At 45.7% G+C, this 22565-nt stretch overlaps 1 protein-coding gene across 2 annotated transcripts; it reads left to right on the top strand.

Annotated features, from left to right (window-relative positions):
* The first annotated feature begins 13044 nt into the window (after positions 1 to 13044).
* On the top strand, positions 13045 to 21976 carry Zfp90 (ZFP90 zinc finger protein). Of its 2 annotated transcripts, XM_055621485.1 has the most exons (5): positions 13045 to 13121; positions 13339 to 13405; positions 15101 to 15227; positions 15557 to 15652; positions 20162 to 21976. In XM_055621485.1, exons 2-5 carry the CDS (start codon positions 13373 to 13375, stop codon positions 21799 to 21801), a joined length of 1896 nt encoding a protein of 631 aa, XP_055477460.1. In that variant the 5' UTR covers positions 13045 to 13121; positions 13339 to 13372; the 3' UTR covers positions 21802 to 21976. The 2 variants fall into 2 exon arrangements, with proteins under 2 accessions (XP_055477460.1, XP_055477459.1); XM_055621484.1 differs by lacking the exon at positions 13045 to 13121 and having other exon boundaries at positions 13132 to 13405.
* The last annotated feature ends 589 nt before the right edge of the window (positions 21977 to 22565 follow it).

The raw sequence follows: 22565 nt of genomic DNA on the forward strand, positions 1-22565 counted from the left end.
AATAGGTTACCGTGGTAATCCTAGAACCCCAAGTTCTCTCCCTTTCCCTCCTCCACTGTGTGTGTGTGTGTGTGTGTGTGTGTGCTCTCAAGCTTGTGCCTGCATGTTTATTCTCTCCCAGACAACAAGCCTTTGTCCCACCTCACCCCACTACTTGTAGTCTGGAAGTTTCTGCTTCTTGCCACTCAGCACACTGCTAATCTAAACATCTTGTGACCTCTGACCTTTCTGCAGCAGCTGCTTAGGCGCCTGGTCTCTGGAGGTCCTCACTGTTCTAAGCCAGCTCCCCTTGTTTGCTAGAACATATCATTTATCTCTGGATTGGCTCCCTTGGGCCCTGGTCCCCAAGAAGGGAGAGAGGGCATTGACATGGTTGGCATCAGACTGTCCCTCTGCAATTGCTGAGGTTGATGCGGGCATCCGACACAACTCCAGATTCGCTTCCCTCTCATTGACTCACTCTTGCCTTTTATTTGCTGACCTTTGTTACTGTTGCCTAGATACCCTCTTGGGTCCTTAACTTCTCTTAGATACCCAGCCCGGTGCCCTGAGGCCATGTCCACACAAAAGGTTGATGGAAGAGTTATACACAGTTAAACAATAACCATTTCCTCCTCCCTCTTTGGTTTCACCTTTCATTGAGGAACAAAGGGGAGGACCTTACTTAATGAATGCTACCCACAGATCAGATAAGCAGCCTCTTAATCCGGTATTTCTTCTAAAAACAGTGTTTCTCCTGCCCTCACAGAAGGACATGTGGTCAAGGGGAAATTGAATAAAGTCCTTTAATCAGCCACGGTAGTATTCGAGTCATTTAATTTAGGATCTGACAACCACAAATTACTCTATTTTTCAAGCCAATTTTAGCCAACCAGGAGAACTGGCCCCAGTCAAATCAAGCTTAATAAATGCCTGATGATGGCAGTTTCAGGGGAAGGTTTTTCGGGGGATGCGGGGGTGGAGGGGATGGAGGGGGAAGTATAAACAAAGCTGAGCTCCCATGGTGCGCAAACCCTGACCTGATCTTGGATATACTCCCTTCCCTGCTCCCTGTGGCTGAGAGTGAGCCCTGTGGGTAGAGAGAGCCAGCACACCAGACTCAGGGAGCTCTCTCTCACCTCTGCCCCTGTTTTTTCTTTTCTTTTCTTTTTTTTTATTCCTGGCCCTGAGTTCTTGTGACCAGGTAAACAAGTCAAATCAAATTAGATGCAGATACGCATGGCCTATGGCAGTTCACCCATTGCCGCCTCCGACTTCTCAGCACCTTCCAGAAACCCTTCATTGGAAATTTAAAAAAGATACTTCAGAGTCAAAACAACATCCACTGGACACCCGGACATGGCTGCTTCCAGAAAGCCAGTAAGAGACAAAGGCAAGGTCTCACTTTCAGAACCAGTTCAACACACAACAGAAGCCTCCCCCCAACCCTGCCCCACTGATAACTCCCCTAACTGCCAGGCAGATGAGGAAAACCCAGCTCACCCTTCTACCCTTGCTGTAAATGCAGCCTGCACTCGATGGTTGCTTTTAAGCTGGCTCTCCCATTTTTCCCCACCAATGAAAAATACTTAGATACTTAGCTCTGTTTTCTGTTATCGTAACTGAATGCCTGAGAGTGAGTAGCTTCTAAATGATAATGGTTCTGTGTTCGGTTTCTGAGGCTTGAAGGTTCTTCTTGAGGCTGAAGGACTGCCTCTATCAAGGTTTTTCTTACTGATGGAGACTATTTGTAGATTTCCAGAGTGGTACAGGGTATTACATAGCAAAAAGGATGAATACAAGCGTCAGAGACAAATTTATTTAGCAGATGTGCTCTCACAATAGCCTATTACCCATCAATCCAGCAATCCCTCATGACTTAAGCTTAGTCTCTGGAACTCAGGTGATGGGAGGAGAGAACTCTCAAAAGTTCCTCTGATCCCCACATGCATACCATGGCTTTTAACACACACACACACACACACACACACACACTTTAAAATATAAATAACATTTTCTTAAGTATAAATAAGGAAGACCGTGATATATCTAGGGAAGTATAACATTTTCATGACATCCACTGTTTTAGACTATCTGGATCAGGGATGTGCTACTGCCCAAACAGAACTCTCAACAGGGAAGTTTAGGAAGGGGTGAATGTCACACACAGCAAGCACCAGGGGGAAACTCCACAAGAAAGTCAGCTGTGAAAGCCCTGTCAGGCTCCTAGGGACTGTCCAGCACAGACAGTGTCTTCCCAGCATTGAACCTGGCTCCATTCACTTGTGTCCTGGCTCGGCCGATGGAGGCTTCTCTTTCCTCTCTGGGAATGGAGCTCCTGTCAAGAGGCTGTGGTTCACTGAGTCTGCCCATAACGTTTAACCTGATGAGTTCAGGAGCCACCATCAATTAAGGAGATTCCCCCGTCCCAGTCTAGTCAAGTCAGTGCAGGCAGATAAAGCCTTGTTGGGAGGCTCCACCCAGAAAAGCCTTGGAAAGTGTTGCAGCTTGAAAGTGAGATGTCCCCTCAGAGGCCCTCTGCATGTGAACACTTAGTCCCCAGCTGATGGCACTGTTTTAGAAGGTGGTCCTCTTAATGGTGGCTCTTGAACTGACTGGTGTGGTGAAATTTTTTGGTTTCTTTGAAAACACAGAAATGTTATAAGAATGTGTTTTTGTTTTAATCTCAGGTGTGGGATATGGGACTTCTTCAGATTGTCCACGGCAGCTGACTATGATTTGCCTCGTGCTCTAGCAGGAGTGTGATTTTGCCAGCTGCAGATAGTTTCTGCAAGTGTGTGACATTTGAAATTCTGGGGAGCCTTGAGAAAGTAAATGAATGTGAGAGCCCTGAGGAGCTGTTGCTCCTCCTCTTAAATTGCTGCTGCTGTTTCTAGTTGCTGGTTGTTGGTTGCTGTTGTTGTGGTTTGCTAGTGGTCACAAGCGAAGAGACTAGAAGAAGAAATTTGATATTCTGACGGTGAAGATCAAACTTGCCCCAAGAAAGTCGACTCTCCTAATCAGCAGAAAGTCGTATAATGATAACAACACCCCCTTTCCCCTCCACCTTTTTTCTCTCCTACCTAGAGTTAGGGCATTAATAAGGAGAAGGATGGGAGAGAGAAAAAGGAACCCATAATGTAGCAAACTCCAACTACAGGTTGGGTTAGGCATCGTGAGCAGACTCAAGGAACCAGAGCCTCTTGGCAGGAGCTCCCTTTCCAGAGGGGAACAAGAAGGAAGCCTCCATCTACAGAGCCAGGAGACAAGTGGAGTCCTGGACACAGACCTTTAGGTTCCATTTCCTGGAGCTCTGACTTCTTGCTCCCCACCCCACCCCTGCCCCACATCTTTCTTTCGTTTTCCCTCTCATTATTTTTTTGGCGAGACAAAGTCTCATTGTGTCACCCTGGATGGCTTGGAACTCACAGAGCTCCATCCTCCCCTGCCTCCTAAGTGCCGTGATCTAGGCTGCTCTTTGCTCCCACCAAGGTCTGAGCATGTGCATAGTGCCATTTGCCCTCTCCTGCCAACGTGGAGATGTCTGCCGCCGAGTCTTCGCTTGGGTTATTTAATTTAATTCACATTGGTATTAAAAGGGTGGGAGCCCCCGAAAAAAAGAGATTGGAACAAGTGGGGCTTTTAAGAGGCACTTAGGCTCTGCCCTCATCTGCCCCAATCTGTACAATTCATGGATTGATAGGAAATACAGTCTTTGAGACTTCACCTGCTATGGAAGTTTGGCTTTGCCTACATCCCCCTTGCCAAGTGATGCCCTCCAGGACTCCATGGACAGTCCCTACCAGCAAAGCAAGACAGACCTCACCAGATTCAAATTTTCAACTTTGCACTGTCAAGCCTTCAAATTGTGAGCCAAAGTAAACCATTTCCCCCTTATATTGCTTCTTGGTACATGTTTGGTCGTAGTTACAAGTGACAGGGGAGTAGAGCCAGGCATGGTGGTTCATTCCTGTCACCCTAGCTCCTAGAAGTCTGAGGCAGGAGGATCTTGAATTCAAGACCAACCTGGGCTACAGATTAAGTTCAAGGCTAGCCTGGGTTTCATAGTGAGATGCTGTCTCCACAACAAAAGCTGCAGCAGTGATGACGGTGGTGATGGTGGTGGTAGTGGTGGTGGTGATTGGGATGAAGCTATGTCTAAAGGGGATAGAGCTTCATGGCAGAGAGCTCATCTAGCATGTTCACAGCCCTGAGTTTTGTCTTCAGCACCACAACAAATAAATAAAAATAAGAAATTTTTAAATGGGGGTGGTGATGGAGATTTAAGGGAAGGTGGCTGAAGCCCCTGAACTCCCCACCTCATTGGCCTCCCTCCTGACTGCCTGAATCTTCAGCCTAGCCCAGGCCCGACTTTCCCAATGAATCTTGATTGTATCCTGTATTTAGTGTGCCCTGAACCCCTTTCTTGATTCCTTATCCTCAGGCAAGAAACGCTTGTAAGAAGTAAATGAGATAAGGAGTTCAGCAGTGAGCAATGTCTCCTCCAACCAAGATGCAGTCAGAGAGCAAAGAAAACATAGACAAATGCAGACTGGAAAGTTGATTTTATTCTGGGGGAAAAAAAGGATGTTCTTTAAATGGACACAGAATAAAATATACTTTATTAAATAAAAGTTTAAAGCGGGAGTAGTGTCACACAGCTCTAATCCCAGCACTTGGGAGGCAGAGGCAGATTTCTCTGAGTTCGAGACAGAATTACATGGAGATCTGCATAGAGAGTTCCAAACCAGTCAAGGGCTACATAGAGAGAAAAATTAAATATGATCGTACATATGTGAAGGTCTATGTTTTATGATTCATAAAACGTAACTACTAAGTACTTTATCTGTGTCCCCTTTGTTTTACTTAAAAAACTACTTATTTATTTACGTGTGTGTTGCCTGCATGTACATCTATAAACTATATGTGTGCATATAGATCTTTATACTACATATGTACTTATATATCTACATAGTACATGTGTGCCTGGTGCTTCCAAGGCCATTAGAAGGGCATCAGACCCTGTAAGATCCCCTGGGACTGTAGAGACAAATGGTTGTTGAGTCTCCATATGGATGCTGAGAATCGAACCTGGGTCTTCTGTAAGAACAGCCAAGGCACTTAACCGATGAGCCGCCCTCTTTGTCCTAGAAATCTACTCCATGGTGGTTAGAAATGTACCTCAGTGGGTAGGGTACTTGTCTGGGGTTCACAGAGCCCTGAGTTCTATTCCTAGCACCACATACACTACCTGAGGAGGTGAATGCCTGTTCCCAGCATTCGGGAGGTAGAAACTGGAAGATTAGAAGTTCAAAGCCATCCTCAGCCAGGCAGTGAGTTTGAGACCACCCTGCCATACATAAGACACTATCAACAAAGTAGAGATGAATGTGGCCAGGGTTGCTTTTTCTTTGCCCCTTGATTCTATGCAAGTCTCCTTGCGACAGCAATGTCCTTAGCTTCTTTCTGCTGCAGTCTTTATCTCCTGGCAGAGGGGTGTGTGTGTGTGTGTGTGTGTGTGTGTGTGTGTGTGTGTGTGAGAGAGAGAGAGAGAGAGAGAGAGAGAGAGAGAGAGAGAGTGTATGTGTATTGTATCCGTTATGTTTATTTGTTTGTTAAGATGAGATCTTAAAGCTCAGGCTGGCCCCAAACTTCCGATCTTCCTGCTTCCAGCTCCCAAGTCATGGGATTACAGGTGTAAATCACATTTCTGTAAGGAAGCTTCATGTTCAGAACCTAGCATGGCTCCATATTGGTTCCCACATGTCAGTGGCCACTTCTTGTCCTTCTGAAACAAACTCTTTGCCTTCTCGATCTTGGTGTGCGGCCACATCTCAGTGTGGCTATCTTCCTTGCTGGACCGCAGAGGGAGGCCTGCCTTTCTTCCCATGTTGAGATTCTCTGGCATGAATGATCCAGGATTCGCTATGTCCTTAAAGCTCCCAAACCATAGGTTGATCCTACAGGATAGTTCCATGCCACCCCTTTCCCTGGGTTTGAGGCAGGGGGTAAATGCTTTATTAAGATTGGGGACTCACAGCATCTACTTTCCAGATATGCTTACAGAGCCCAGCACCCTGGAAACACCCCGCAAATGCAGCACCCAGGGCTGAGCCTACCTCCTGGGGCTCAGGTAGAATCAATACTGTCACTGAGCCCCACTGCTCTAAGGGTCTTAAGCCCCAGGTCCCTACAGCCCCAAGTCCCCAAGTGACACCATGAGAGGTCAAACGATGATTCCACTTTTGCTAAGACATGAGTTTCTGGTCTGTTCCAAATGAGAGTAAAGGTCTTTGTCCTTACGTGAGGATGAGTGAGAAGGAAGAAGGTGTCCCAGCTAGCTAAGGAAAGTGGTTCACGTGGCAGTGGCTCAAACAGGCACACCACAACCCCCACTGCTGCCCAGCTGGCCATTTTGTCCCTTTAAAGGCTTATTGATTAAACCTATTCAGAGAAGAATTATGACGTCCCTTTATCTGTGTGACTAAAAGGTACCAGAACTGCTCCGTCTGGAGGCAAAATAAAAACCACATTCTAGGCAGGGCCAGATGGCTCAGTGGCTGAGGTTCTTGCTGCTGGGCCTGCTGACCTCAATTCAACCCCTAGGACCTACAGAGCAGGAGAGAATCAATTCCTCCAAGTTATCCCCTGACTTCTATGGCATGTGCCCTCACCCATCCACAGACTAACTAAATAAAAGTAATACGATTAAAAATAAAGCAAGCGTGTTCCAGGGAGTAGAAGGGAAGGCTAGAGAGAGGGGAGGACAATGGGTGTGGTGGAGACAGGAAGGCCCTGAAGTCAAAGCCAGCCTTGGAAGAAACTCTGGGCTCAAATGTATCCTAGCATCTCTGTCCCCAAAGGGGAGGGGTCTGGGCTCTGTTTCCCGTGTGGCCCAGGAGGAGACAGATGGTCTGAGAAAAGAAAGCAGTGCCCAGGGAATGTGTGCACCAGCAAGTCTATCTCAGATGATTAAATGGCAGAGGATAAATTTAACTAAACGTGAGTAATGGGGACACAGAGGGGAAGTGAAGAGAAATAGAATATTCTAGCAACATAAGGAAATGAGAGGAAAATGACTTTGCAACAAAATGTCAAACTTCTGTGCCTGGAGGAGATGTAATCTGGTCATTGCAAGCTCAGGGGAGTGGGGGAGTCTGTGGTTATTTCAAGTAAGTTTTAATTCACTTTAATAACATACAGCTAAATCCCTTCAGGCACATGTCCTGGAATGGAGCTGGGAGTCAGAGAGAGAGCAATCTTTGTTAACAGGAGTGTTTCTTATTCATTGTGTTTTTTTTTTTGTTTTTTTAAGTTATGCTTTTATCCATCCATCCAACCAACCATGTATTTGACTAAGAAAAACCAGCCTGCTCTGCCAGTCTACAAAAGATCCTAAGCAGCAGAAAAGAGAGACACCTGAAGAGAAAGTAGCAATGTAGGGCTACACTGAGACCTAGCATTTGTTGGTTCATGGGACTGACATGTGATTAAAGTGAGGGTTGTGGGATGGTTCCAGAAAGGCTTGACCCTCAAGCTGGATCTTGAAGGATGGATAAGTTCACCAGAGAGACAAGAAAGCCCGGAGCAGTCCACAAAGAAGGGGCTGCATGTGACCAGGGGCACAGCACCACAGGAGACACTGCCACGCTTGTTACAACCATAGGGCTGGGAGAGCCTGGCAGGGAAAAGGAGATGGGATGAGATAGGGGAAAGATCAGGGAGGAGATTCAGGACCGTCTGGTGAGGAACAGCATCTCAGGAAGGAAGAGCCTAAAGACAAGACCTCCTTCAGTGCCCAGTTTAAGCCTCACCCTTCACGATGCAATGCAGATAATCACTTCCCTCAGGAAGTCTTTCTTCGGGGCTCAAGCTGCAGTGGAGTACCCTTCTCCGTGGCATTCCCCACCCACTCCCTCATCAGCCTTGTCACCCCCATTCCCAGCCCCACACTGAGTTGGTTTATTGGTGTGCCCGCCTAGCCAAGCCTGCAACACCCAGCTCTGATGAGGCCTCATTCCATATACACACCTGAACATGATGATACGTCCCTCAGATACACACCTGTGTGTGGCTTCCTGGGTCCTCTCCTGTCTATGCGATCTTCTCCCAAAGATGAGTAAGGTATTCTGGAAAAGTACGTCTGGAGCAGCAGTTCTCAAACTGTGGGTTTCAACCCCTTTGGGAGCCGAAGGACCCTTTCACAGGTGCCACATATCCGATGTCCTGCATATCAGATATTTACATTATGATCCATGGCAGTAGCAAAATTACAGTTATGAAGCAACAACAAAATAATCTTATGGGGGGGGGGTCACCACAACATGAAGAACTGTATTAAAAGGTTGTAGTATCAGGAAAGTTGGGAATCACTGCTCTAGAGTCTAAGGTCTGAATTTAGGTCTTCTAGACCCATGTGGCAGGGGGAAGGGTGTTCTCCAGACTCTGTAAGTGTCCTGAGCGACAGTCCTTAAATTCTCAGAACTCTGAATGGAAAGGGGAGAGCTTTTGCTTTTTTTGACACAGCAGGAAGCCTGACCCCAGGTAGGGAAACCAAACAGCTAGAGAGTTGGAATAGGAGATGCCTAGAGCCAGGGCTCAAGGCAGTGACAAGAGGTAGGAGGACCTAGTTACCAGATCCACCTCTCTGAACAGAGAAATGGGCTCAGTGCATCCTGCAAAGCCCTTGGATGTCCACTAGGGCACAAAACAGCTTAACCACGGTAACGCTGACTTTCCCCCAAGACATTGGTCCAGATGTACGGAGAATGCCCGAGGCATGGCAGGCAACCGGACATTGAGAGGATGAGTATCACTTCCAGGCAATCTGTCAACCCAGGCCAAGATCAGGCAGCAAGCTGACTCGCCTTCATGACCTCACTGTATGCCACATCTTCACAGGTTAAGCCAAGCATATCAGGTGTGACAGAGGAATAAAATGAAGTTTTCCATCATTCACACCAGCTCCTTCACTATCCAGGTGAGAAAGAGAGAAGCCCTTGGTGAGACACTTCCACCACCCAGGGCTGGAAATATAGCTGAAGAGAAAGGAAGGAGGAAAACCCATGCCTGTATAGCGGCCCATGCCTGTAATAAGAGAAGATGTGGGAGGGGTGGAGAGAGAGGAAAAACAAACCCTAGTTTAACAATGTGCCCTTTAAGAAAAAAATCTTTCTTTGTGGTGCTCAGGACTTAACCAAGGGCGCATGCACAACTGAGTCTCTAAAAATGTGTGTTAATTAATAAAAACTTGATTCTTGAATCTGTTGGGAATAAGGCATGTGTTGACAGCATCACTGCGGTGGCCTGCACTGTGTCAGTAAGCACACTGATCTCAGCCCCAGCCGGGCTCTGAAAACTGGTGGGTGAGGCGCAGAGGTACACGAGCGTCTAGGGAAGATGTGCTCAGCCTAGGCAGGTAGCCGGGCCAGAGTCTCGCCTGTCACGTGGGAGAGTATACAGCACGGGAGAGAAGTCACCTGAATTCCAGACGCGACGTTCGGAAGCTTGGAACCTTCCTTACACTCTGTTTACAGTCTCTGAAGCTATTTCCTTACACATACAATGCCTTCCCCCCAGCCCCGCCCCAGACAAACCAGGGAGCGAACCTAGGGCGTAATGCATGTGAGGCAAGGGTTCTACCACTGAGCTGTAACCCAAATCTATTTTTATAGGTTCTTAAATTCAAATTAAGATAATGTATGTAAAGTGAGAGGCATCGTCCTGGCAGGAACAAACTTGTACAAAGCGCGCTTCAGTGAAACTTTCGAACAGTAATGTGTCATGGTGGCCAGCAGGTGGCGATCGAGACCAGCGGTATGAAGAACGCTAAAGGCCGTAGGGTCCAGGCAAATCAGGACCCTAAATTTGCTCTTACTGGTAATCCCATCACACTCAAGGCTGAAGCAGGAGGACAGTCTGGATTATATAATGAATCCAAGCTATTTTGAACTACGGGGAGGAGGTGAACCGTCAGTTTGGCAACAGGGCCGGCCAACGCGCATTCACTAGGTTCCACTGCCTCTCACTAGTTTTCTTGCTACTGTGTTACGGAGGGGATCTCGGGTAGAAGGTTGAGCCCACTACTGACCCAGCGTGCAACCGAGAGTGTAATAGCCGGTGCGGAGGAAGGTATCTGGTATCATTAACCAGTTTCTTTGGCTCCTCCTAGCTGGGCCATGGTCACGCTGACTCAAGCATCCTCCTTTTACGCAGAAAGGGGTGGCCTCTCGCCCACGAGGGCACCAGGTGGGAGTGAAGTCACAGCAATACTCGGATACCTGGGGCCTTTCGTCCGTGTCCCTGGCACGCCCTGTCTTTTCCACTTCAAAACTCAGGAATCTGAAGCAGATGCAGAGGCCGTTGTGAGAGGGTTTGACTGGCTAGAAGTCTGATCGTGCTGTGAATGTGCCGTTCTGACTCACTGGGCACTCACCCTCTCCTTATCCGGCTTCTTAAATCTTACGTTTGCCACCAAACAATAACCGCTGACTTGATTCCTACCCCTAAGGGCCAGGCGGAGCCACACTTGCCTTGGAGGAGCCTGTGGCTAGGAGCGGAGCATCCTAGGGTCCTGGCTCTGCAGCTGTTGTTCAGGAGCTGCTCACAGGCGCAGCCAACAGTGGACAGGGACGAATTACGCCTCAACCTCTGGCGTGCCCCAGCCCTTGTGCTGGACAATTTGGGGAAGTGGGAGAAAGGGCCAATAAATCCCTCCGAGCGTGTGTTTCCATTGTGTGCCTTCGAGCTGTGAAGGCTGCTCTTTGCGTTCTTTGCAAGGGTCTAGTTGGTCCTGCTCCTCTTGCAATTTAGACTTTACATGTAACAGCCTTTGACACGGACAGTTTGAAGCGTCCTTTTCAATCTTGTAAACAATAAGCGGAAATAGCTTCACAGAGCCAAAGAGATGTGAAGTGGAAAGTTTGGGTGTCTTTAAAAACTCGGTTATGTTATGTAAACATGGTTTTGTTTTAATCCCAGGTGTGGGATATGGGAGTGAGTCAGGTAGCCCACAGCCGCTGACTATTTGCCTCCTGTGGGCTCTGAGAGGGGCTCTTTGCCAGCTGCAGACGGTTTAACTCCGGGGGCTCTGGAGAGGGAATAAATGCCAGGGCCCAGAGAAAGAAAAGGGGCTCCGAGAACAAGGCTCCTGCTGCTGCTTTCCCTGCTGCTCCCGATTGCTGTTCCGCAGTTTGACAAGAAGAAGTTGGAGATAATCATGGGCCAAAGACTGGACCTGCCCCGGAATCCAATGACCCTAACCGGAAGGAAGTAGTCTAAGAGAACTACGCCCCTCTCCACACTAACCTTCTTTCTTTGCTAGCTGGTGTGGGAATGCTGGGAGGGTTCGGAGTGAAGGGAGGTAGAGACATAAGAAATCCCGAGTAAAGTAGATAAAAAGTACTCAACAGAGATGGCGCCATGGGTAAATACGCTTGCAGAGAAAACCTGAAGACCTGAATTCAAATGGTAGAAGGTGGAAGGAGACAACCAGCTCCCAAGGGTTGTGCAGCTTCCTTTTCTCCAACACACACACACACACACACACACACACACACACACACACACACAATCACAGAGATTGGCTTGTCAGGGGAACAAGCTTTAGTCCCCAGTGCTGAGCCACCTTAGCCTGTGTTTGTGCTTCTTACTGAAAGGTTTGTTCTAGGAATCATCTAGGATTTATTGAACTTGTGGTTTGTGGTTATGTATCTGGTACTGTTGTTTAGTGTGGAAATATCTACATAGTTCCAAAGGGGTTTGTTGTTGTTTATACTTTCTCCACACCCACATACCTGTTGTCAAATATCCATAATTCTTCGCAGTATCTACCCAAGATTAAAGAAACAGCATCCTCATAAAAGTATGTGGCACACATATCCACAGCAATGTTGCTCTGAAGATTAAAAAAATAAGAACCCACAATGTAAACAATTCAAATGCCACCAACTGATGAATGAATATGGTATGCTCAAATCTCCCATTCAGCATCTAAAAAAAAAAAAGAATGAAATACGGATTGCTATATAGCGACTGAACTTTGGTATGGTAACTGAAAGAAGCCAATCCTGAAACTTCATAATACCTGATTCTGTTCATATGAAATGTCCAGAAGAGGCAGATTTCTTGGTCAGTGGTTGGCCAGGATTGAGAGGAGGTGGGGTGGGACTAAAGAATGTGTGTGATTTTTCTTTTGTGGCTGAAGAAAATGTTTAAAGAAGAAACCAGAGTGATGATTTCACAACTCTCTGCATGTACTAAAATATGTGGAACTGTGCATGCTATCCACTCATTCAAGCATTATTTATTTCTTCTTTTGTCTTGTAAGACCAAATCTCTTTGTAGCCCGGGCTGGTCTTGAACCAGAGTTGAGGCTGACACTGAACTCCGGATCCTCGAGCCACTTGAGTGCTGGCGGATTGGATATAGGTACGTGCCTTACAGCGAGAGTTCAGCTTTATGCTATTATGGTCTACAAATTCTATCTCAACCACGATATTTGAAGAAGGGTCATGGGTGCACGCCTTTAGTCCCAGCACTTGGGAAGCAGAGGCAGGCGGATCTCTGAGTTTGAGGCCAGCCTGGTCTACGGGGTGAGATCCAGGACATCCAGGGATTCACAGAGAAACCCTGTCTTGAAAAAAAAAATTTTTTTTTTTTATTTTAAAAAAATTTAAAAAGGAGGAGGAAGAAGAGAAGTAGGATGAGCTGGGGGCAGCTCCAGAAAATACACACACACACGCACACCAGACAAAAACTTTGAACCTTTCTAACAGCTCCAGAAAACACACACACCAAACAAAAACCTTGAATCTAAGCTGCCCACCTTCTTGTGTTCTTAATACAGCACCCACTAGCGGGCAGGGCGCCTCTGCAGGGCGGGCGCGCGAGGATAGCTGGGAATTGTAGTTCCTGGGCCGAGGGTGGGCAGGCGCGAGACTCCGTGTGCGCAGGCGCCCTTGTGGCTTTGCGCCCTCCGCTGTGGCCATTGTGCGACCCTGCTGTGGCAGAGGCCAGCTTGCGAAACTGGTCCTCTACACAGGACAGCACCGCCGAGAAAAGAGACTGCAGCGGGCGCTAGAGGGGCTGAGCCGAGGTCGCGGACTCCGAAGCCCGGGAGGCAGCGATTCCGAGTGCCGTGGGTAGGAGGCTGTCCTCCCGGCCTCGCCCACCATCCTGCGGGCGGGCTGGGCGTGGTCGGAGGGATTGTCCCGAGGCGGCGGGGCCTTTCATTTGGCCTTTGGGGGAGCAGCAGGCGCAGGCCGGCTCCTCCCCACCGTTTTGGCTGTAGTGCCTGCGGGGCTGGAGGGGTGGGGCCGCGGGATAGCCGAGTGAGTGGATCCTGTCCTCCCCCCTCAGCCCTGGACTGTAGCCAGCACACACTGAGGCAGGAATGGCCCCGAGGCCTCCGACGGCCACGCCCCAGGTGAGCCAAGCCTTCCCTACTGCCCGGAGCACCCCACCTGTCGAGGCCCCGGGAGCGAGTACGGGACAGTTATTGTTATGAATATTCTTAGTTTTGATCGCTTTGAGTCTTCTTGTCTAGCGAAAACCCCTCCCAAAGTGCCCAGACCTGGGAGGAGAGGGGTTCCTGAAAGCATGGAGCTGTCTGGTACCTAGAGGAGAACAGGGAAGTGCGATTTTGTGAGAAGAATTAAATGTATTGGGATTGTCAGCACTGAGTCATTATTGCTGTGTGCGGAGGTTTTTTGTTGTTGTTTTTTTGTTTTGTTTTTTGAACTCTTTAGCGAGGAATGGAGAGTGAGGTGCCAAGATAGAAAGTGAAGCAAGAAGCCCCTGTTTCTCATCCTGAGGCTGTAAAGAGACAGGGGGCAGAAGAGGCCTGGTTAGAGGCTCTTTGTAGCCAGTGAAGGTTGGGAGCTGAGTCTGAGACCACCATTACAGCCAAATCTGGACCGACTAGCTCCAAGTTTTTCTTGCCCCTTCACCTCGTTTTTCCTTAACAGATATATAGTAGTGCATACTGTCAGCTTTCAGGTTAATAAGAGGCAGATTTGTTAACTCATTTTATTCTTGTGGCAAAGGGCACATTTTCTGGATGTAAGCTCTGAGGTTATCCATTGATTTGCATTGACGAAAACATAACTCACACTCTCTTTAGAATTAAGGGTAAAAACTGGGAATATAACTCAGTAGTTGATCAGTGGGAGGTCCTAGGTTCAATTCCTAGTACCTCCGGGAAAATAATGATGGTCTGGAGAGATGGCTCACGAGTTAAGAGCATATATTGTGAGGAATTCAGTTCCTAATATGCATGACAGGCAGCTCACAGCCACTTTGTAATCCAGGTCCAAGAGGACCTGATGTCTCTGGCTTACCTGGGCACCTGCTTTCATGTGAACATATTGTTAGAAACAGAGAAAAATCTGAGCTCAAGAAACTGAGGAACACACAGAGGATCACACAAAGTGAAAGAAGCCTGGCACAGCAATGTATTTTTTGTAAAAATGGTTCACCTGAACCTAAACCGAGCTAACAAGAACGGTTTGCCAGGATGGCGTCTTTTATTCCTCACACAGCTGGTGACTGCAGCTCATCCCATTGATTGAAGCTTGATTTTATAATCTGACAAGATTGGCTAATTGTTGCAAAGGGGAAGGTTTAGGGAATATAATACTGGGCTAACCGCTTTTATGAGGAAAAAAAGGTTTCGCACAATACCCACACAGAGACACATAACAGAACAAAGTAATTTTGAGATTAACAATTAACTACAAATGGTAGTTGCTACATGTGCCATATAATCAAGTTCGATCTAGATAAAAATATTAATATTTTATAATATTATTAGTGTCTTTTAAAATCAGTTTAAAGGGTCCAAAAGTATAGCTCAGTTGGTAGAGTGTTTGCTTAGCAAGCGTGAAACCCTGGTTACCATCACTTCATAAACTGGACACGGCCTAACGAGACCTAGAAAAGTCACACCTGGGAAACAACATTGACTTTCCTGTCAGACAAACTGGATGCTTCAAAATTAGCATATAAGAGCAAACATTGCCCCTTTGAGCAGTAGACACATGATCCCAAAGTCTGTTCCAAGCAGTTCAAGAGCAGCATTTGTGGTATTGACCCCTACTTGAGCAGGACTGTGTTCCTACAGGAGTCAGTGACATTCAAAGATGTGGCTGTGGACTTCACCCAGGAGGAGTGGTACCACGTGAACGCTGCCCAGAGGAGCTTATACAGGGATGTGATGCTGGAGAATTACAGCCACCTGGTTTCTCTTGGTAAGAAGGGAACACTTCCCTCAGTGTCCCTCATGTTGCTGAATTTTCCTTACTCGGTTGCTAGGGTCTGGTGCTCAAAGCCAAGGTAACTGAGATGGAAGTCCAGGGCCTGGTGCCTGAGTTTTGGGGAGCCAGCTTTCCAGGGCTCTAAGCCTGACAGATCCTTATTTTATAGAACTAAAAAAGGGAACTTTGCTAGTGTGACTTCTTAAGTTGCACCTTTTCTTTTCTTCAGAGTTCCTGAGGATCAAGGACTAGTACTGACTTATAGGAGGGGCCTTTGTCTACTTGCTCAAACACCTAAATCTTGTATATTTACCCATGAGCAGGGTATCAAGTGTCCAAGCCAGAGGTGATCTTCAAATTGGAGCAAGGAGAAGAGCCATGGATATCAGAGAGAGAACTTCAAAGACCTTTCTGTCCAGGTAAATGAGTAAGAATTCTGCTCATGGAAATCAGCGTAGACAATGGCTCCACTTATGGAAAAGTACATCTAACAGGAAGCATGGGAGCTGTTGGACCTGCAAAGGACGCTGAAGCCATTTCTGGGTGACAGTCTGCATGTCCCTTATCCAGCCAGGTATTCTGCTAGTGTAAGTATTGGATAGAGGGAAAGATATCCAAGTGCTGGAATTACAGACATGTGCCACCGCACCCAGCTTTATACTGTCTTAAAAGAGAAGTTAGCGTGACCATATCCTTAATGCCGGTATCCAGAAGGCAGAGGTAGGTGGACCTCTGTGAGTTCCGAGCCATGTCTACGTAGTGAGACATTGTCTTAAAAGGAAGCGAAGCCAAAAACCAGAAAGAGGTTAGCGTAAGTTGAATCTTGGTCGGCCTCTCAACACTGTTCTAAGCATACGTTTCTTAGGACTCAGCACTGCCTTCACTATTCAGAAAGGAGCCTGTTGGAGTTTTGAAAACACAAGGTGTTCAGAAGCCAGAGAGCATGCTTCCACTCTTAACTCACAGAGAGCTCAGTTTGTGATGAAACTCCCTTCTAATCTTAGTACATTGTGTTTGGTAAGCATACCTTCCTAAATAAATGTACACTTAGTGCACACCATTTGGGAAAAGGCCTGGTTTAGGCTTTTACTAAAGAAAACAAAAAACAAAACAACAACAACAAAAACCCTAAACCTTTATTAAATGTCCCATTGAGAGGAAATCTAAAAAGAATACAAAGCATTCTCTGCCCTTAGGAGTTTCGCGTCTTGTTTTTGCTTATGAGGGAGTGTTCGTGTGGCTCAGACTGGCCTCAGACTTGCTACCCTCCATCTCCTGAGTGCCGAGGTTATGGATGTGTACCACCATGTATGAATGCCACTGTGAGGTTAGGGCTGATTCTTGTTGCAAGATTAGAAATTGGGGAATTGTACTTCTTTAATTGTTGTTCTCTCTCCCAACATTTTATTACAAAATTTTCAAATATATGGAAAAATGGAAAAATTGTATAGTAATTAGCATAAATCTGCCACCTATATGATCACATTGTTGGTAGTGTGGCACTTGCTTTACCGCATATCGCTTCATCTGTCCATGGCTCATGTCCTTAATCCCAGCACTTGGGAGGCAGAGACAGGCAGATATCCATGAGTTTGAGGTCAGCCTGGTCTACAGAGCGAGCTCAGGACAGCCAAGGCTACACAGAGAAACTCAAAAAAATCAAAAAAAGAAAGAATTATATTTTTAATGCATTTTTAAAGAAATTGGAATCATAAGTACATATATCATTAATTAGAGCTCAGTGTTCTTTTTTTTTTTTTTTCCTTTGAAATTCTGAGAATAAAATCCAGGGCTTTGTACAACTTCTTTAAAAAAAAAAAAAAAAAAAGCGTATCACTGAACTATATTCCAAGCACAGAGTTCAGTTTTTAATTAATTAACCTATTAACTATTCTTTAAATCTCGGGCCATGTTTATTATTCTCAGAAGTCTTTTTAAGAGCTTTATTTTATTTTTAATTATATGTATGCAAGAGTAGGTAGGATGTGTGCATGTTGCAGTGCCCACCAAAGCCAGGACAGGACATTGGATCCCCTGGGGTTAGAGTTACAGTCAGTTGTTAGCTACCCAGGGTGGGTGTGCTCGGAACTGAAAAGCTCAGCCCTGGTAAGAGCAATACATGCCCTTGAACACTGAACCAGCCCACAAGCTCTGCTCACTTCTTTTATGTATATGGGTACTTTGCTTGCATGTCTGTATGTACACCACATATGTGCAACCCACAAAGACCAGAAGAGGATGTTGGATCCCCTGGGACTGGAATTAATAGTTGTGAGCCTCCAGGTCAGTGCTGTGAATCAAACCTGTGTCCAAACCTGTGAATCAAGCCAGTGCCCTGAACTGCTGAGCCACCTCTCTAGCTCAGTTTATTTTTATAGCGTTGTTGCTTGCTTGTTTGTTGTTTGTTTGGGGTTGGGTTTAAAGGGAAGCGTTTGATAATTTGGTTGTTTGAGTTTATAAGATCTATTTTGTGTGTGTGTGTGCGCGCGCGCGCGCGCACGCGCGCACGAGCATGTACATGCACATGCATGAACGTGCTCGTGAGTGTGTGAAGGACAGAACAGGCATTGCATCCCTTGGAGCTCAGATTTTATTGTGTCAGTGATGGGATCCAAATTCATGTGCTCTCGATTGAATAACAAATCATCTTAACCCCTGAGCCACCTTTCCTGCCCAAGTTGTTTCTTCCATGACTTGGATTTCTGATCCTTCTGCCTCTACACCTGAGTTTTGGGAGTGCAGGATGCACCATCACAGTTTATTTGATGGAACAGGGGTCAAAGCCAAGACCTTGTGTATGCTAGACAAGCCTTCTCCTAGCTTGTTCTATTGCCAGCCCTATAGTTTTTTTTTTAAGTGAATGTTGCATACACTAAAATGTGCACTTACACGTACAGTCCTGTTGGTATTGACAAGTGCATTCACCCTTCCAGCCCAAACCCTTCACCGCGCCAGTATTTTTGTTTTGTTTTTGAGAGAGCATCCCCCTACGTGTACAGACTGGCTTCAAGCTCATGACCTGTTCTGCCTCAGTTTCCTAAGTACTGGGATTATAGGCATAAGCCTGTATTTCCCTTAGCCTTTAAAGGTGATCATTCCTCTAAGGTGTATTTTATTACGAATATGAGTGTTTCGCCCGCATGTGTGCATGTGCACCATGCGCGTGGCTGATGCCCACAGAGCTCAGAGGAGGGCAGTGGAGTCTCTGGGACTGGAGTTACAGATGGCTGTGAGTTTCCATGTGGGCTCTGGGACACAAACCTGGTACTCTGCAAGAGCCATGAGTGCTCTCAGACACCAAGCCTACTCCTCAGCCCTGAAAGTTACCATTCTTAAATCTTAAAATTTTATGTTATTTACTGTTAGTATTCTATGGTAAAACCAGACCGAGGGATACAACTGTTGACTGAAATAAATCCTTAGTCAAGAGAGGTGTTTGGCAAGATAGGGAGGTAGCTTAGCAGTTAGAGCATTTTCTCTTGCAGAGGACCCAGGTTCAATTCCCAGCACTTACATGATGGCTCACAACTGTCTGTAACTCTAGCTATAGGAAATCTGATACCCTCCTCTGACCTCAGCGGTCACCAGGCACCCACAATGCACATATTACATACATGTAGACCAAATGCTCATACACATAAAATAAATCTTTAAAACGTTTTTTTAAACAGCAATTTAAAGAGAGACAGACAGACAGAGGTGATTAGGGGCTGGGTAAATGGTTCGGTTATTAAAGTGCCTATTTTCGAACATGAGAGCCTCAGTTTAGATCCCCAACACCTACGAAAAAGCCAGACCTCTGTAACACCAGCCCTGGTCGGAGGCGGGAAGGGAGAAACAGACAGATTCCTGGAGTTCATCAGCTGGCCAGTCTGGCTGAATCGGTGAGCTCCCAGGTCCCATGAGATGCCTGTCTCAAAAACTAAATGGGCCAGTGATGGCTCAGCAGGTAAGACACTTTCTGCCAGGTTTGATGGCCTGAGTGTGGTCTCTGAGCCCCACATGGTGGAAGGAGAGAATTTATTCCTTCAACTTTTTGTCTGACCCCTAAACATGTGTTCCGGTGCTTGCATGCACATATGCATGTACACAAACACACAAACAAGAGTAGGGGGAGGGAGAGAGAATAAATTCGAGACAATAAATGCAAGTTTATTGGAACTTTCCATGTGGACCAGGCTGGCCTCAAACTCACAAAGATCCTCTTGCCTCTGCTTCTAAAGTACTGGAGTTAAAGGCTTGCTTGGCAATAAATATTATTTTAAGATTACATACATACATACATCACACATTCAAAACAAACATATAAAAGAGATAAATGGTATAGAATCAGAGCTCAGGTGACTGATGCTACTTCTAGTTGTAAGAGCAACTAGAATAATTTGCTTTCTGAAACGTTTTTCTCAGTTTTTAGTATAGTGTGGGGGCTCCCGAGCATGTAAAAAAAAAAATCTCTTCAGAAGATCCTTAGCTGAATATTCTCTGCAGTATTTAGAAGCCTGCTGTCTAATAGGTGACTGTAAAAAAAAAAAAAAATCATAAAATCAGATATAAAGAAGTTATGAAGTTGGTATATCAAAAAGGTAGACCTTTGTTATGTCCCATAAACTGTATAGGAAACATGGAATCCTGCAAGATAGAGAATGGTTCTATTCTGCTTGTATCTGTGCCTCACACACTTAGGCTCCTTTACTTACCTCAGTCACGTGGGCTCTCCTCATTCTCCGGATGTGATAGATACCCTGGATTAGTAATAGTCGCTGGCACCTCACCCTTTCTTTCCTGCAGTTTAAGGCTTCTACACAGACTAAATGACTGATTTAAAACTATAGCCATGCATGATTTATATCTCATTCTCTCAACCCTATGTAGCATTTGGTTTGAACTGGAAAGAATATGGGAACTTTTGCACTTTATATCTCTTTTAGACTGGAAGAGCAGGCCTGACAAATCGAGTCTTCAGCAGAGCATATCTGAAGTTTCCCACAGTACAAATGTTTTCTCACATGCCACATTAGGGGCTGTCTGGGATGTCAGCATCCAGAGGCACCAGGAGAGTTGGAGGAGACATCTGGGGCCGGAGGCATCTTCCCAGAAGAAAGTAACCACTCTAGAGAAAAAAATCGAGCAGAATAAATTTGGTGAAGACTCTAGATTGAGCACACACTTGGTTTCACAACTGGAAATTCTTTCAAGTGTAAGGCCCAGTGAATGTGAAACACTTGGAAACAATTTGGAACATAATTCAGAATTAGTTACTCGGAATAGTGTCCTTGCAAAAAAGAAGCCTTATAAATGTGATAAATGTAGGAAATCATTTATTCACAGATCATCACTTAACAAACATGAGAAAATCCATAAAGACGATGCTTATCCCAATGGCACAGAGCAAGGAGTTTATTCTGGAAGGAAACATCATGAATGTACTGATTGTGGGAAAACCTTCCTCTGGAAAACACAGCTTACTGAACACCAGCGAATTCACACCGGGGAAAAACCCTTTGAGTGCAATGTGTGTGGAAAGGCCTTTAGGCACAGCTCGTCCCTAGGTCAGCATGAAAATGCACATACAGGAGAGAAACCCTACCAGTGTAGTCTCTGCGGGAAAGCCTTCCAGCGCAGTTCTTCTCTTGTTCAACACCAGCGAATTCACACTGGAGAAAAGCCCTATCGATGTAGCATCTGTGGGAGGTCGTTCAGGCACGGCACATCCCTCACCCAACACGAGGTCACACACAGTGGCGAGAAGCCCTTCCAGTGTAAGGAATGTGGGAAAGCCTTTAGTCGGTGTTCTTCCCTTGTTCAGCACGAGAGGACTCATACCGGAGAGAAGCCTTTTGAATGTAGTATCTGTGGGAGGGCTTTCGGTCAGAGCCCATCCCTTTATAAACATATGAGGATTCATAAAAGAGGCAAACCTTACCAGAGTAGTAGCTTCAGCTTGGCTTTTGAGCCCAACACATCTCTTATTCAAGGTGAAAGTGCACTTACTGAGGTAAAATTGTACCATTGTAATGACTGTGGGAAAGACTTCAGTCACATTACAGACTTCACTGACCATCAGAGGCTCCATGCTGGAGAGAATTCCTATGACTCTGAGCAGGCCCTTAGTCAGCAGTCTGTGTCTCATCCTGGAGAGAAGCCCTATCAATGTAACGTATGTGGAAAAGCCTTTAAAAGGAGTACAAGTTTTATAGAACATCACAGAATTCATACTGGAGAAAAACCATATGAATGTAATGAGTGTGGAGAAGCCTTCAGTCGACGCTCCTCGCTTACCCAACATGAGAGAACCCACACTGGAGAGAAACCATATGAATGTATTGACTGTGGGAAAGCCTTCAGTCAAAGTTCATCCCTTATTCAGCATGAAAGAACTCATACGGGAGAGAAACCCTATGAATGTAATGAATGTGGGCGTGCCTTTAGAAAGAAAACCAACCTGCATGATCATCAGAGGATTCATACTGGAGAAAAACCCTATGCTTGTAAGGAATGTGGGAAAAACTTCAGTAGGAGCTCAGCTCTTACTAAACACCAGAGAATTCATACACGAAATAAACTGTAGGAAACCTAAAATTATGGAATGGGTAGGAAACTTCGTCTAAATACTGCTCCAACCCCATATCTGAGAAATGTGAAAGTTTGAGAATGTAATTGTATGTTCGTATGTTGTGTATGGAGAAAACTGTGCCACTAGGCATATTTAAAAAAAAAATAAAAGCCATTCTTTTCTTATCTGATTACAGGCTTTTTCCAAGACTATATACAACATACATAGCCATTTAGACATTGTGTGACATCACTAAACCTTTTGAATATGTGTGTGGAAAGTCAAGTTTTGACAGCTTGTTATGTAAATCCTATTGTTTACAACCTTAAAAGAAAGAGAGAAAACACATAGTATGGCCAAAACTCATTTTAAACATTAGTTTCATTTGACTGAAACTCTTGCATGAAACTTGAAACCATGGAAATCAGTTTGTTTCCAAGAAATCACCACTCAAAGAATTAGAACAGCTAGATCAACCACTTCTGTACAGATGGGGAAAACTAAAAGCTGAAGTTGGTTGCACAGTAGGCTATAACTTGTAATAGCAAAACTGAATGGGAAAAGCTCATTTTCCTGAGTCTTTGGCCTCATACCATTGCCATGGAAAGGGTATTTTGGAATTCAGAGGGCTTTAAAGTAAATTTTACAATAGATACCCAGATATTTTGTGAACTTCATGGATTGGAAATTTTGGAGAGCCTAAAGACAACAATATGCAAATTAGTCAGAAATGTAAGGCCATTTATTGAAAGCTTACAAAGCAAAAGATTAGCAGAAAC

The sequence above is a fragment of the Psammomys obesus genome, unplaced genomic scaffold, assembly GCF_907164565.1.
Source record: "Psammomys obesus unplaced genomic scaffold, mPsaObe1.curated_primary_1811, whole genome shotgun sequence".
In the NCBI taxonomy this organism is placed as follows: domain Eukaryota; kingdom Metazoa; phylum Chordata; class Mammalia; order Rodentia; family Muridae; genus Psammomys; species Psammomys obesus.

Excerpts from the sequence above, each read along its gene's own strand:
- Zfp90 (XM_055621485.1), top strand. The coding sequence starts at position 13,373 with ATGGCCCCGAGGCCTCCGACGGCCACGCCCCAG. Across the intron at positions 15,228-15,556 it reads CAGCCACCTGGTTTCTCTTG|GGTATCAAGTGTCCAAGCCA; the intron begins GTAAGAAGGGAA and ends ACCCATGAGCAG. Across the intron at positions 15,653-20,161 it reads TCAAAGACCTTTCTGTCCAG|ACTGGAAGAGCAGGCCTGAC; the intron begins GTAAATGAGTAA and ends TATCTCTTTTAG.